At 49.5% G+C, this 14,519-nt stretch overlaps 1 protein-coding gene across 4 annotated transcripts in view; it reads left to right on the top strand.

Moving 5' to 3' along the window:
- TP53BP1 (tumor protein p53 binding protein 1) overlaps positions 1-14,212 on the top strand; it is an 82,618-nt gene extending 68,406 nt beyond the window's left edge. For 3 of the 4 annotated variants that reach the window (XM_040969752.1, XM_040969753.1, XM_040969754.1), the window contains 10 exons: positions 816-1,087; positions 1,704-1,853; positions 2,113-2,543; positions 4,837-5,028; positions 5,763-5,978; positions 7,397-7,612; positions 11,457-11,551; positions 11,891-12,090; positions 12,865-13,010; positions 13,347-14,212. In XM_040969752.1, the coding sequence (XP_040825686.1) occupies positions 816-1,087; positions 1,704-1,853; positions 2,113-2,543; positions 4,837-5,028; positions 5,763-5,978; positions 7,397-7,612; positions 11,457-11,551; positions 11,891-12,090; positions 12,865-13,010; positions 13,347-13,534 (2,106 nt within the window). In that variant the 3' untranslated portion in view covers positions 13,535-14,212. The remainder of the gene's footprint in view (positions 1-815; positions 1,088-1,703; positions 1,854-2,112; positions 2,544-4,836; positions 5,029-5,762; positions 5,979-7,396; positions 7,613-11,456; positions 11,552-11,890; positions 12,091-12,864; positions 13,011-13,346) is intronic. The other variant, XM_040969755.1, reaches the window with a different exon arrangement.
- The last annotated feature ends 307 nt before the right edge of the window (positions 14,213-14,519 follow it).

The following is a 14,519-nucleotide window of genomic DNA, read 5'->3' as shown; positions in this document are numbered from 1 at the left end:
CGGGATCCCAGAACCTCATCCGGGTCTCCCACACGGGTGCAGGGTCCCAAAGCTCTGGGCCGTCCTCGACTGCTTTCCCAGGCCACAGGCAGGGAGCTGGAAGGGAAGCGGGGCTGCCGGGATAGAACCAGCGCCCATATGGGATCCCGGCACGTTCAAGGCGAGGACTTTAGCAATTAGGCCACACTGCTGGGCCCACAACTCTATAAATTTTAAAGCAGATATTTTTAAAGAAGGGAGCAGAAAATGTTATTTAATCATAGAGGGTAGAGGCTTTTCCTCGCCACCTTTTCCCCCACCCCATGGTCCCTCTCCATCCTGCTCAATGGTCCACATGGGTCTGTAACCCCTTTACCTTTTTAACAAAAATTAAAAATAAACATATCAGTAAGCAAGTGCTAACCCGCCATGAGTGGAGTAGAGTGAAAGTTCTCCTGACCACTTGCTGCATCCACTGACCTCTTCACCTCCTCGCCTATCCGCTCTCCTGTTGCTGCATTCCAGTGTTGTTGGTGACCAGAGGTTATGCATTTTTCAATTACTTTGCTGTCTTCCCAATCCAGTGTCATCTTTATTTTTTATTGAGTTATCACATGCCCATATAACAGAGATCTTAAGAATGTTCACTTGCAACAGCTTTCTGCAACCACCACTCATAACAGACAGAGGACATTTCTGTTATCCCTGGAAGCTTCCTCCTGTTCCCCTCCTTTCTGTTGCAGAATTTCTTGCTGTCTCTGGTATTTTCTAGCCATCACCTCCTTTTGACTTTGCAACGGCTTTCTTAAGCTTCTCTATCCGTTTCTTCCTTACAGGAAACTGAAGAGCCCATTGTAGAGTGTCAGGAGTGTGAGACTGAAGTGTCCCCGTCACAGACTGGGGTCTCCTCGGGTGACCTGGGGGATATCAGCTCCTTCTCCTCCAAGGCGTCCAGCTTACACCGCACGTCAAGTGGGACGAGTCTCTCAGCCATGCACAGCAGTGGCAGCTCAGGGAGAGGAGCCGGACCACTCAAAGGGAAAACCAGCGGGACAGAGCCCGCAGATTTTGCCTTACCCAGCTCCCGAGGAGGCCCAGGAAAACTGAGGTGCAGACAGGGTCTCCAGAGAGAGCCACAGCAGGGGCAGGGGCGCTGGCATTGTAATATCACAGGGAAAAGGGGGAGCAATGAGAAATCCCACAGCAGTAACCTAGGAGAAATCCGCTCCTCTTCCTCTCCACTTGCTCCTCGCCTATTTTGGGTTAATATGGGAGGTGGGGGGTGGGGCAGGGAGCCCTGTGGGAAGATGGAGTTGGCAAAGAACTTGTTAAAAATAACAACAAACCAGGTGAAGGGAAATGCTGGGTATGTGCTCCAGCCACCCTGCATTGTGCAGCTCCAACGTTTTGGTTGGGACTACAGGAAGCTTGGGGTAATGGCCTCAGCTTGATGCGTCCCCCTGCTTTTTGTTGTCTTCCACAGGTGTCCAGAACCTGGAGTAGAGAAGGCAGGGCAGCAATAGGAGGCTGCAGGAGGGAACATCCTGTCCCAGAGGAGGATGTCCTATTTTTGTTACCCCGGGTTCCCCACCCGAATCCCCAGTTCATGAGCCAGCCTCCTGCTGTCCTCGCTGCCCTGCACGTGTAGGGTAGGGCCAGGGGGGAGACTGAAGAAGGGGGTCCAGTCGCAGGTGCCATCAGACTAACCTGTCTTCATTCTCTAGTCCTAGAAAAGGGGTCAGTCAGACAGGGGCGCCAGTGTGTGAGGAGGATGGTGATGCAGGCCTTGGCATCAGACAGGCAGGGAAGGCTCCAGTCACGCCTCGTGGGCGCGGGCGAAGGGGCCGCCCGCCTTCTCGGACCACTGGAACCAGGTACCTGGCTAGTGTGAGATACACTTGTTCAGAAATAAAAGGGAGTAGCGAGAAGAGAGGGGAGTAGAGAGTCTGTGGGGTGTTAGGAGGGAGAAGAGGGGCCCAGTTGACTGGGGAGTGGGCAGGGATCAGAGTGAAACCCAGTTCCAGGCTCTTGCCTGTGACGGAGTTAATCAGGAATGGGCGATAGAGACCCAGCGGAGTGGGGAATTGGTAGTATCACTATGTCTCCTCACTGCTTTCTCCTATCTCTCTTTAGAGAAACAGCTGCACCTGGCCCTCTGGGCATAGAAGACATCTCACCGAGCATGTCACCAGATGATAAGTCCTTTACCCGAATTGTACCCCGGGTGCCAGACTCCAGCAAACGGGCAGAAGGGGGTGCTGCTGCTTTGCGTCGTAGTGATTCTCCAGAAATTCCTTTCCAGACTACTGCTAGCTCCTCGGATGGCTTAGATGCCTCCTCTCCCGGGAACAGCTTTGTAGGGCTTCGTGTTGTCGCCAAGTGGTCATCCAATGGCTATTTTTATTCTGGGAAAATCACACGAGATGTTGGAGCTGGGAAGTATAAATTGCTCTTTGATGATGGCTACGAGTGCGATGTGTTGGGCAAAGACATCCTCCTGTGTGACCCCATCCCGCTGGATACTGAAGTGACAGCGCTCTCAGAGGATGAATATTTCAGCCCAGGTAACCTATATTGCCGTCACGGAGGGGGGGACCCACCATGTCCAGGGCCGTACTCTGTTCTTTGGGGGCCTGCCCAGATGTTCGCTGCAACCTGGTTTATTCCTCGGGGGTCTCTGAAGTCAGGAAGTCCATTCTGGTGCTGTGGTTCTTCTTGCTCCTGGCTGTCTTGCTTATTTGCTGTTTGCTTGCCTTTGAATAAACTTCTTATTCTGGAATAATTTAGTTTTACAGAAAAATCACCAAACTTTCGTCCTGCTTTCTCTTCTGTTCGTACCTCACTGTGGTGTGGTTCCTTTGTCAAAACTAAGAAATGGTTCTTATTACTGTTACTAATCTCCAGACTTTGTTTGGATCTCGCTAGCTTTTCTGTCATGTCCTTTTTCTGTCAGAGCTGTCTGTTTCCCTGAGCATCCACTACTTACATTCAACAACAGTGACTTGCCTCTTTATAAAGTAGTCAGTACTGGGCCCGGTGGCATGGCCTAGCGGCTAAAGTCCTCGCCTTGAACGCACCAGGATCCCATATGGGTGCCAGTTCTAATCCCGGCAGCTCCACTTCTCATCCAGCTCCCTGCTTGTGGCCTGGGAAAGCAGTCGAGGACGGCCCAAAGCTTTGGGATCCTGCACCCGTGTGGGAGACCCGGATGAGGTTCCTGTCTCTCCTCCTCTCTGTATATCTGACTTTGTAATAAAAAAAAGTAGTCAGTATTGGTGTTAGAGGAGGATTTGTGTTTGTCATTAGTGTTTAAATGCTGTTTCTAATATTTCGTTTTTGTGAAGGTTACTTGAAGACACACTTTTTTTATGATATATTTTTATTGCATAGTCCGATATACAGAGAGGAAGAGAGACAGGAAGATCTTCCGTCTGATGATTCTCTACCCAACTGGCCACAATGGCAAAGGCCAGTAACCAGGAATTTTCTCCAGGTCTCCCACATGGGTGCAGGGTCCCAAGGCTTTGGGCTGTCCTCGACTGCTTTCCCAGGCCATAAGCAGGGAGCTGGATGGGAAGTGGAGCTGCCGGGATTAGAACTGATGCCTTGGGCCTGGCGGGGTGGTCTAGCAGCTAAAGTTCTCACCTCTCTGTCTCTCCTCCTCTCTGTACATCTGACTTTGTAATAAAAAATAAATCTAAAAAAAAGAAAACTGACACCTATGTGGGATCCCAGTGCATGCAAGGCGAGGACTTTAGTCACTAGGATGCTGCGCCCAGCTCAGTACAGACAAGGATAGACAGCTGGGTGTGCAGAGTGGGTCATGGCAGCAAAGGGCGGGGATTGTGTAAATGTATGTTGAAGCTGTCGATGCTGGGCTGCTTCTAGTTCCTCATCAGTGTGCAGTACATACTTGATGCTTGAGGTGATTTTCATGATTTAGCTGTGTGCTAGAAGATAGAGCGAAAGAGCGAGCGATTCTGTAGCATAGATCATGAGGAACCTAAGGCGTGCTTTTTCCTCTCCTTTTCTTTGGTGAGATTAGATAAGTTTTAGTTCTTCATTCAAGCACAGACTGAAGGGAGAGAGTAAACTCTACCTTCCTGTTTACAGTGATGAGGGATAGTCACAAGGCTCTCTTGTCCTTGTGAATTCATTTATGTGCTGCGAGGTGCTCACTGATAGAGTGGGGAAGGAGTGCTGTCTGTCACAGTCTGGAAGTGGGTCTTGCTCAAGGTCACCTGGCTTGTCAGTAGCAGATTTTGTCCTTGGCTCAGTTTCCTGTTCCTGCCGCGCACTGTGAGTCTGCTCCTCCCGGGCTGTGACATTCCAGTTTTGAGAGGGCAAGTGAGACTGGGTTTGTTTCTTCCCTTTCTCTTCTCTGTAGCTCTGTTCTGATTATACGATAGCCAGACACAAGCCTGCTGTCTCTTAGATGATTTCCTTTTGCACCTGCGCCTTCCAGAGAAGGCTTACCCCGTATCATCGAGCCTCCCAGCAAAGCCAGGAGGGGAGGACACACCAGTCACAGCGGGCGCATTTCCAAACCGCGTGCCATTTTCCTTCGTGGGAACCACTTGAACCATTTACAGGGCAGAAGAGCTGGCATGAGGAGATTGGGTTGTATACCTTAGGCTGCTTTTGTTGAGAAACTGTGTTTATCCTAATGGCCATGGTAGCATCCACACGCACCCTGACTGTTGTGTCTGGCATTGACGGCTAGAATTCTGTTGGGTCCTAACTTGAGCGCCTTGCTGGCTTCTCAGGATTCCCTGTTCTCCCCGGCCTTGCTGGGCCCTTGTGGGAGGAGGGTGCCCTGTGGCCTTCGATGGCAGCGAGCTTCCATGTGTTTTCCAGGAGTGGTGAAAGGGCACCGGAAGGAGTGCGGCGAGCTGTACTATAGCATCGAGAAGGAAGGCCAGCGGAAGTGGTACAAGCGCACGGCTGTCATCTTGTCCTTGGAACAAGGAAACAGACTGAGAGAGCAATATGGACTTGGCCCTTACGAGGCAGTCACGCCCCTCACAAAAGCAGCTGATATCAGCTTAGGTAAGACCTTGGCTGCTGGACCAGCTCTCCTCAGCAGTCGCTGGCCTGCGTAACAGTGACAAGAGTGATTTCTGGAACAGTCAGTAGTAACATTCCCCCAGTCCCTAGTATTTCCATATGTGGCTCATCAGACTATATGGATGGTAAACTTTAGGATCTTCTCTTTTTTATTTTTTTTTAAGATCTGTTTATTTTTATTACAAAGGCAGATATACAAAGAGGAGGAGAGACAGAGAGGAAGATCTTCCCCAAGTGAGCGCAACAGCCGATGCTATACCGATCCAAAGCCAGGATCCAGGAACTTCCTCCAGGTCTCCCACACGGGTGCAGAGTCCCAAGGCTTTGGGCGTCCTCGACTGCTTTCCCAGGCCACAAGCAGGAAGCTAGATGGGAAGTGGAGCTGCCAGGATTAGAACCAGCACCCATATGGGATCCTGGTGCATTCAAGGCGAGGACTTTAGCCGCTAGGCCACGCTGCCGGGCCTAGAATCTTCTGTCTTATCCGTGTCCTTCCTCGTAGCAAAGAGCAAATCCTTAGTGTCTTTCTGGCCTCAGTTCTATGGGGGGGGGGGCGCCTAAGACATTTCAGCACTGGCAAAGACTAGGTCGGAAAACACGAGAGCTCCTTGAGGGTGGTGGAGGAAAGGGCAATGTGACACGCAGCTCAGGCTTCGGCTTCGTGGGGTTCAGGGCTTCTGTCTGGGATCTGACCAACCCTTGGCTTGTTCCGACAGACAATTTGGTGGAAGGGAAGCGGAAGCGGCGCAGTAATGTCAGCTCCCCAGCCACCCCCACTGCCTCCAGCAGCAGCACCACCACCCCTGTCCGGAAGGTCGCGGACAGTTCTCGGACCTCCGCGGGCATTCCCTCCGGCAAAAGGAGGCTGATGGCCTCGGAGGAGGAGCGCTCACCTGCCAAGCGGGGCCGCAAGGCTGCGGCTGCGAAGCCCGGTGAGTATCGCTTGGCATTGGGAAGGGAGAGCCCCCCCTGGGGTTGTGGCCCCTCCGATTGCTCCCTGGCACCATCCTCCCTCCACTCTTTCAGCAGAGGCCAGGCCTCAGCCAGACGTTTGCTGATTCCAATGTTAATGTCCAGAGAATTTCAGATCGAAAATACATGGAATCTGCCTTGGATCTCTCCCTTGGCCTGCTGTCATCTTTGTTTCCTGGAGACTCCGCTCCTCTGGCTTTTCATACTTGCCACTGGAAGACTGCACTCAGCTTGGGCCCCTGCCACCCAGGCCAGCCCTCTCCACCTCCTGATTTTCAGGACCAAGATGGCAGTAGGATCTTTCTGGTTTTCATTGAGTCTGACCCAGACCCTGTTGCCTGGGAAGGCATGTGGTCTTGCCCCCGAGGAGCTCTCTCAGCCTGGCAGGCTGGCAATGGCTGCACTATCCTGGCAGCAGAGCTCCTGTTTGAACCGTGTCATCTCCTACCTGCCACCGCTGTTGTGAGTCAGGCTTTTTAAAAACAGCCGAATTCTGACTGTGTGAGGCACCGTGCCAACTGCATCACTTGTTTATCTCCTAAGTAAAAATCCCTTGAAGTTGAGGTACCAGAATTTGATTTCCAGGTGAAGAATCTGAGGCGTGGAAAGATGGCTTTTGAAGTCCAGCTTTGTGCATGTACATCATGTTGCCTCTGAGATTGTTGTTTTGCTGGTTATTTTAGGGAGGCATGCATGACCTGTCTGTATTCTTAGCCTCCCAGTGAACCTGCGGTTCCGCTTCTCCAGGCCAGGTATCCTGTTTTCTTTTCAAGGACTTATTGGGGCACTTGTAGCATGGGTGTTCTGGGAGTCCTGGACTAGCTGGTTCACTCACCTACTTGTGTTAGAAACTGGGACAGCTGAAGCAGGCTGTTGTGATGCGGCTCCAGCAGTGTGTGAAAGCACTTTATTACCATTCTTTGTGCCACTGTGGTAAGGGTCAGACCCGGGATGGGGGAGGTCTGCCGGGACACTTGGTGATTAACATGTGTATTGGTTTTTTGGTTTGTTTGAAGGCTCTTCAAACTAGCCCGTATCCTACGGGGCAGAGAAAGCGGACTAAATTGAACTTATCCAAATAACTTTTTGACTATTCTTTGCATTAGAATCACTTCTTAAGATGATCTCAGAAATACTTGGCATGGTTAAATAAACAATAGTAGTTAACTCATTTATGAGAACAATGTACTACACATTGTCGTCAATGTATAAAATTTAAACATGTAGATTTCTCTTCATTGTGACTGGGGTCTTGGGCTGTTGGCTGTTGAATGGTTGGTTCCTAGCTCAGAGCAGTGCATCAGGACACGGCCTGTCAGGTCATGCCTGGTGCTAGGGCCTCTTAGCCCTCTGGTGACTGTGTCTCTGTCCTTCCCAGGTGCTGTGGGGGCCGGAGAGTGTGCGAGCCCCTGCGAGGGTGGGGATCACGCTGCTGAACCCTCTGCTGTGGATGAGCCCAGGGGGCCTTTACCGCTAAACAAGACCTTGTTTCTGGGCTATGCCTTTCTCCTCACCATGGCCACAACTAGCGACAAGCTGGCGAGCCGCTCCAAGCTGTCTGATGGTCCTACAGGAAGCAGTGAGGAAGAGGAAGGTAAGGCCAAAGGAAGCTGTGATACATGCATGCTTCTTTACTTTCCATCTGCTTTGTGAGCCAGCGGCATCCCTGCCAATTGCAAAGGTAGAGCAGCTGGCATACTTGTCCAATTTCAGTCTGCTTCATGGTTTATTGAAAGCTTTTTGTAAAATTCTTTTGTCAGTGGTTCCTCAAAACAGTCCACTGGGGCAAATGGGAACCAGTTCTTAGCATCTGTGTTATAGCTGTGTCAGTGTTGGGCCTAACGTCCAGAGTTCCTTTTATTCCACTGCAGCCATCCAGGTCAGGTTTTTTTTTTTTTCCCCTTTATATTTGACAGTCTTTACATGGTTAATTAGGGCACAAAGTTTCAAGGGCTACAGGAAACTGGTAAGACTATTATTTCCACATTCTCTTCTTTTTCTGTATCTGGGGTAAATGGGGAGATAAAGGGAGGAGCCCCATCCAGCCTCCCACCCATCTCAGGTCCCCGATGTGGGGCACGCTCCGAGGGTCCTGCTCAAGTGGTTTTGATAGTTCAACAGTTATGAATTGCTGCCAGTCTCACCATTCCAAGCACGATTAAGTTGCTGCAGAATCCACTGATTGACATAGTGTATCTTAGAGTCTCCGTTTGCCCAGTTTTTCACTGCCAACATATGGCTGGGGAAGTTGCTTGATTAGTTCTGCCCTCTGTTGTGGTGCCAGGTATCCTCTGCAGGTTCCTATAGACTGCCATACCAGGTCAGGTTTTTTTAAGGCCTTGCTGGCTTCCCTGCTTGTGCTGGTGGAGCAAAATGACGTGCAAGATGAAGTTCATTGTTTTTGAATGGAAGGCTGGGAGTGGATGGATACCCAGTGTTATCAGAGAAACTGATCAACTCTTGCACCTGTTTTCTACCTTGATCTGTATTACATTCATGTATGGTTCGTTGCTTTTGTTTGAGCGGATGCTTAAGTGGGGAAATGTAAATATTACTTCAGAGGTCCAGGAAGTCTGTAGTCCAGGACTGAAAAAGATCAAATTCAGGTGTATTCACTACATTGGCTAATGTGCTCGCTGTCCTGCAGCGATGGACTTGGCGCACAGAGCCTATAGTAATGCGTGTAGACTGCTGTGTTGATGAGATAGCCGAAGTTTATTAGTGGCATCAGGCTTTATAGACTGAGGCTCACAGAGGATATGGGAGGGGGTATTGAGGAGCTTGTGTAGTTCCCATAAGCCTTTCTATGGAACCATCAATTGTTTCCACACCCTTGTTTGAAAATATCTTTTGTATATCCAATCAAGTGTCCTCATTCAAATGATATCCTATCAGTTGTCATCCTGTGTTCGCTGTTCCATGAATCACAATGTTCTTCTACGTAATGGCTGCATACAAGTGTGCCTCTAGGTTCAAGGTCCAAATAGCATGTCTAATGTTAAGTCTCGCAAGAGCGGACTGAATTAGGGAACATGGCTGTCATAAGAATGTGGTGGTTGGCATGTTAGGTGTGGGCGATAGCTAGTTAATCAAAACTTTCTGGCCAACTGCAGCCACATGGAGAAGTACATGGATGTGGTAAGGGGATCGGGGAGCTGCTGTTCAGGCTGTTGCTGTTGGAAGGTGCACAGCTAGAGGCTGTGGAGGCAGGCCTGGCGTGTTCTGAATAGCCAGGGTAAAGTATGGAAAGGCTGGTTTGTCAGAACTCACATAGGTATAGTTGGTGGTGAACTGCGTGGGAGGAGCTTCCTAGCCAAGCATTTTTATTTTAGTTTTGTTTGATCATGATGTCCGAGATGGCACTTGGCCCGTGATAGTGCTCTTGGTTTCTTCTTGTTTTCATAATACTGTCTGGCCAATTCCTACCCTGTCCTTGACAAGGCAGCTCTGCAGATGTTTTACTTGGCACAGCCCAACCAACAGTGCTGATTTTGGTATGTGAATTGCAAGCTTTTCAGTTCTGTTGCAATCTGTGTATCTATGAAGAAACATAGTAAGCTCAGGAAAATCTAGTGAGAACTCTGGGTAGTCATTTGTGGAAGGGATGTCCTATTGTCTGAGTGTGTGCTTGCGACTATGTCTGCTGTAGACACTGGCCTGGCAGCGCCTGAGCGTTTAGGGTTTCTTCTGTGTTAAGGCTGAAGGCGTCTGCACTAACACAGTCCTCGGTAGAATCAGCTTTGAACCAGCTGTGACAGGTGTCACATAAATAGCAATTCTCAGATGCCCATAACAAGGATGTAGTAAAATATTAATCCATCCTGAGTTATTTGTGAATGAAACAGATGTAATAGCCAGTCTTTGTTATGCAGCACAGCATCAGGGACTGACCCAACAGGCCCAGGAATGGCCTCAGAAGCTGGGTTCATATAGTACCTTCCTTCCTGGGTTGGGTGGTAGAATTAACCTGTTCCACATTAGCCTCCAGTTAGGCACAGCCCTCATACCTTGAAAGTAGATTGAATCCAACAATTTGAGAAAAATTAGCAAAATGAACTGCTTTAGACAAGGGTAATGCAAAAAAAAATTGATGTAAACAGTGGCTAGAACAGAAGGAAGCAGTGAAGGACCAGTGAGAGGGTCAGTAGTGACCCAGCAGGAGTCCTGGGGCTAACGGTCAGGACACCAAAGCAGTGCTGCCGCCCAGGTCGGGAGGTCCCTGCTGTGGTCTCCAGGGAGCTAGGAGTACAGGAATGGGGGATGGGAGCGTGGGAGAGTCCCACTGAGTCCCGGGGTAAGGGGAGGGTGGTCCTGGTATTGCATTCTGTGCACTGGCTTGTTTGTTTTTTGTTTGTGATGAAGTTTCAGTCAATTAGAATTTCATCTCCCAGGACTCAGTTAACTACAGTATCTAATGTCTTTTTTTGATTTGTCATCTCCTCTCATATAAATGACAAGAAAACAAGTGCAGATTAGGTATTTGGTCAACAAGGAACAATTTCTCATGGCCCAGGGTCCTTACGCCTTAGTCTTCCGGCCGTAGAGCAGTCATTGGCATTCAGGCCCCAAGCGCCCTCAGGATCAAGCAGGTAGAAGGTTTTCAAAGAAAAGGTTGAGATAGGATTCGGACTACCCCTAACTGGTTAAATTTTATTTTATTTTATTTTAAAGATTTATTTTTTATTGGAAGGGCAGATATACAGAGAGGAGGAGAGAGAGAAAGGAAGATCTTCCATCCGATGACTCACTCCCCAAGTGACCACAACGGCTGGAGCTGAGGCAATCCAAAGCCAGGAGCCAGGAGCTCTTCCGGGTCTCCCACGCGGGTGCAGGGTCCCAAGGCTTTGGGCCGTCCTCAACTGCTGTCCCAGGCCACAAGCAGGGAGCTGGATGGGAAGCAGGGCTGCTGGGATTAGAACAGGCACCCATATGGGATCCCGGTGTGTACCAGGCGAGGACTTTAACCACTACGCTTTTGTGCCCGGCCCAGATTTGAAGATTTTATTGTGAAATTGTACATTGGTTATTCATTTCCACAGAAATAAAGGAAATGGGCTTAATTTGCAACAAGAAAGGTTGAGAGTCGACACAAGAACTTTGTGATGGTAACAGACTGGAATATGTCATTGTGGGAAATGGTTGCGCATCCCTGTGAACAGTGCTGTGACTTGGGCTGAGTGTCAGAGCTTGTGATGTGCTGGGGTCTAGGATCTGCCTCCATTCTGCATCTTGCTCTCCCCACGTTCCTGAGCAGCATTTGCTGGGCCTTCAGACCAGTCTCTGACCTGTGGGGAGCCCTGGCCCCATCTTTGCTGTGGAGCCAGCTAGGGGCAAGGGCCAGTAAGCAGCGGTGTAACTTAGCCAACGGGAAACCAGCCAGCTAGTGCTCATCTTGATCAACCAACCACTGATCATCCTGATTATTTATTTTTATATAGAATTCTTAGAAATTCCTCCTTTCAACAAGCAGTACACAGAGTCGCAGCTTCGAGCAGGAGCTGGCTATATCCTGGAAGATTTCAATGAAGCCCAGGTGAGATTTGTGTGGCTTCCCAGAGTGGCAGCAGTGAGAGCCCACTTAGAGTCCTGAGGGGTCGGGGAGGTTGCAGATTGTAGGAACTGAGAACCTGCCAAAATGTTGTTGCATGAAATAGATTGCTGTGTTGTACAAGAAGTTAGAACCTTGGGCTGCGTAACAGCTGTGGTTCTGTTGCTGGGACCAAAGCAGCCTGCAGTTTGTTTAGTGGAACTGCCTGGTAGTTGTACCAGAGCATTGGGGGCTGTGCTGGGGCTCTGGAGAGGACGCATAGGGAAGCACCACAGCTCACTGAGGCCGCCGCACACAGCAGACCCACTGGCCGTTTCCTTCCAGTGTAACACAGCCTACCAGTGTCTCCTCATCGCAGACCAGCATTGCCGAACCCGGAAGTACTTCCTGTGCCTTGCCAGTGGGATCCCTTGTGTGTCTCATGTCTGGGTCCATGACAGTTGCCATGCCAACCAGCTCCAGAACTACCGTAATTATCTGTTGCCAGCGGGGTACAGCCTCGAGGAGCAAAGAATCCTGGATTGGTGAGTATTGGTGAGCCCGTCTAAAGCTATGAGGGAGAGAAGGCAGGTTTTAGAAGGATCCAAGTGAATCAGTGCTTCCAGAACAGAATGTCCGTAGGGTAATCTACAGAACGTAAGTGGGTTTGACAGGATTTCAGCAGTTTATCTCACAGATTTTATTTCCTTGAGCTAGGAAGTATTTGAAAATGCATGCCAGTGTTCTCAACCTACAAGGTCAGGAAACTGAGTTACACAAGCACTAAATGTAAGTTAGGAGAGAGTTTATTTTTGTTTTTGTTTTAAAGATTCACTTACTTTTATTGGAAAGGCAGGTTTAGAGAGAGGACAGAGATCTTCCACCTACTGGTTCAATCCCCAAATGGCTGCAACACCCTGAGCTGAGCTGAAGCTGGGAGTCAGGAGCTCCTTCTTGGCCTTTCATGTGGGTTCCAGGGCCCAAGGCCCTGGGCCATCCTCAGCCATCAGCAGGGAGGTGGATCAGAAGTGGAGCAGCTGGGACTCGAACCAGTGCCCACATGGGATGCTAGTGCTGCAGATTGAGGATTGGCTTGCAAATGTATGCCAGCCACTAGGGTGGGTTTTTTGGGTTTGTTGTTGTTGTTGTTTAGTTACTCAGCTGTGGAGAGAGAAATCAGACAGCCAGGGTCTGAGAGAGAACACTTCATGCTGAGGGAACTTAACTCAGAGCAGAGTTTCTTTGCAGAAAGGCCATTTGTTGGATATTTCCTATCATAAGGTCTCTAGTTCCAGAGTGCTGTCTCTCACTCCTCGTAGGCAGCCTCGTGAAAACCCGTTCCAGAACCTGAAGGTACTCCTGGTGTCAGACCAGCAGCAGAATTTCCTGGAGCTGTGGTCCGAGATCCTCATGACTGGTGGAGCAGCCTCCGTGAAGCAGCATCATTCAAGTGCCCATAACAAAGGTGCCTGGAGAGAGAGAGAGTGTGTGTGTATGTGTGTGTGCGCGCCTGTGACTGCAAGGATGTCCTGACCCGCGACCAGTGGTCTGTTTCCTGACAGGCTGATCTTATCAGAAGAGGCGAGTCCATGAAAGTGAAGCCCGGGGTGTTGGTGCCTCACTGGTTCTCGGGGTGTCACTGTTAGACATTTCCATACTAGCATACAGTAATTACAGCTGCTTTTGGGTTGGCAGCAGTGCTGTTTTTGACATTTAGGCAGAGTGGGATGTTTGCGGCTAAAAAGCACGTTTGTTTCTGCTTCACGGAGGGCTCACCTCACTTTGATGTTTTCTCCCTCAGATATTGCTTTAGGGGTCTTTGACGTGGTGGTGACGGACCCCTCGTGCCCTGCCTCGGTGCTGAAGTGTGCCGAAGCCTTGCAGCTGCCTGTGGTGTCACAAGAGTGGGTGATCCAGTGCCTCATTGTTGGGGAAAGAATTGGATTCAAGCAGCATCCAAAATACAAACATGATTATGTTTCTCACTAAAGATACTTGGTCTTAAGCTGTTTCGTTCCCTGCTATTGTGGAGATTGTGTTTTAACCAGGTTTTAAATGTGTCTTGTGTGTTACTGGGTTCTTGCATGGATCTTGTATATAGTTTTATTTGCTGGACTTTTATGATAAAATAAATGTTGAATCTTTTTGGTTGTAATAACTGGGATTTTATCTCTGTGTAGTGACTGAGTTTTAGTTCAGACAGAACCCTCTGCTTCCTTGTTAGGCCTTTGTTCAGGATTGGTAGCCAAAGCAATAGAAAGTTAAGAGTAAACTGCTCTGTGGTGTCGCTGTCAAAAGGTTAACCCAGGCTGTCTCATGTTGTTTGCCTAAACTTGATTTAAAAATAAGTGAATGCCTTGATTAATAGTTGTGCCAAATATTGATTGGAAGTAGGGGCAGCTTTCAGTTTAACAGTTTAAAGCAGCTGTCTGTCTCTCCTTAGAGCTGGGCTGTCCTGCACTCCTACAGCCACAATGGAAAAGGAGCAATTGCCGATGGAGCCTGTGGCGGGACTCCGTAAGATCCGTGCGGGGCCACTTGGAAACTTGAAACACTCAAGTGAAAATCCAGTGGTTTTGCTGCCTTGTGGCTGCTGGAAACCACTTCTTCCCTCCTCCTCCCCTGGCATGTATGTGTCATGCCTGATGATGTCCCCCATTCTTCAGTGCAGGGTCTCTGCTCTGGAGTCAGCAGAGGAGCGGAGCATCTCCGGTCGGCCACAGCCAGGAACAGGAGTACCAGCACATGGTAGGAGATGTGCGTCCGTGACCACAAGGGAGGCCAGAGCTCTGCTGCCTTTCTTGGCATGGAGAGGGCTGGTCCGTTTACTTTGGCTCACACACTTACAACAGTGGTGCTCTGACACTTCCTTAAGGACCATTTCCTTTGGGGAAAATATTTTAAACATACTGTCATTAGCTGGAATTACGCTCTTAGCAACCTGAAGTCACTGGAAAAAATTCAATTCTTAGTT

Source organism: Ochotona curzoniae, unplaced genomic scaffold (assembly GCF_017591425.1).
Source record: "Ochotona curzoniae isolate NIBS_2020 unplaced genomic scaffold, NIBS_Ocur_1.0 scaffold_4701, whole genome shotgun sequence".
NCBI lineage: Eukaryota > Metazoa > Chordata > Mammalia > Lagomorpha > Ochotonidae > Ochotona > Ochotona curzoniae.
The sequence above is the reverse complement of the archived record's forward strand: the minus strand, read 5'-3'. Positions and strand labels throughout refer to the sequence as shown.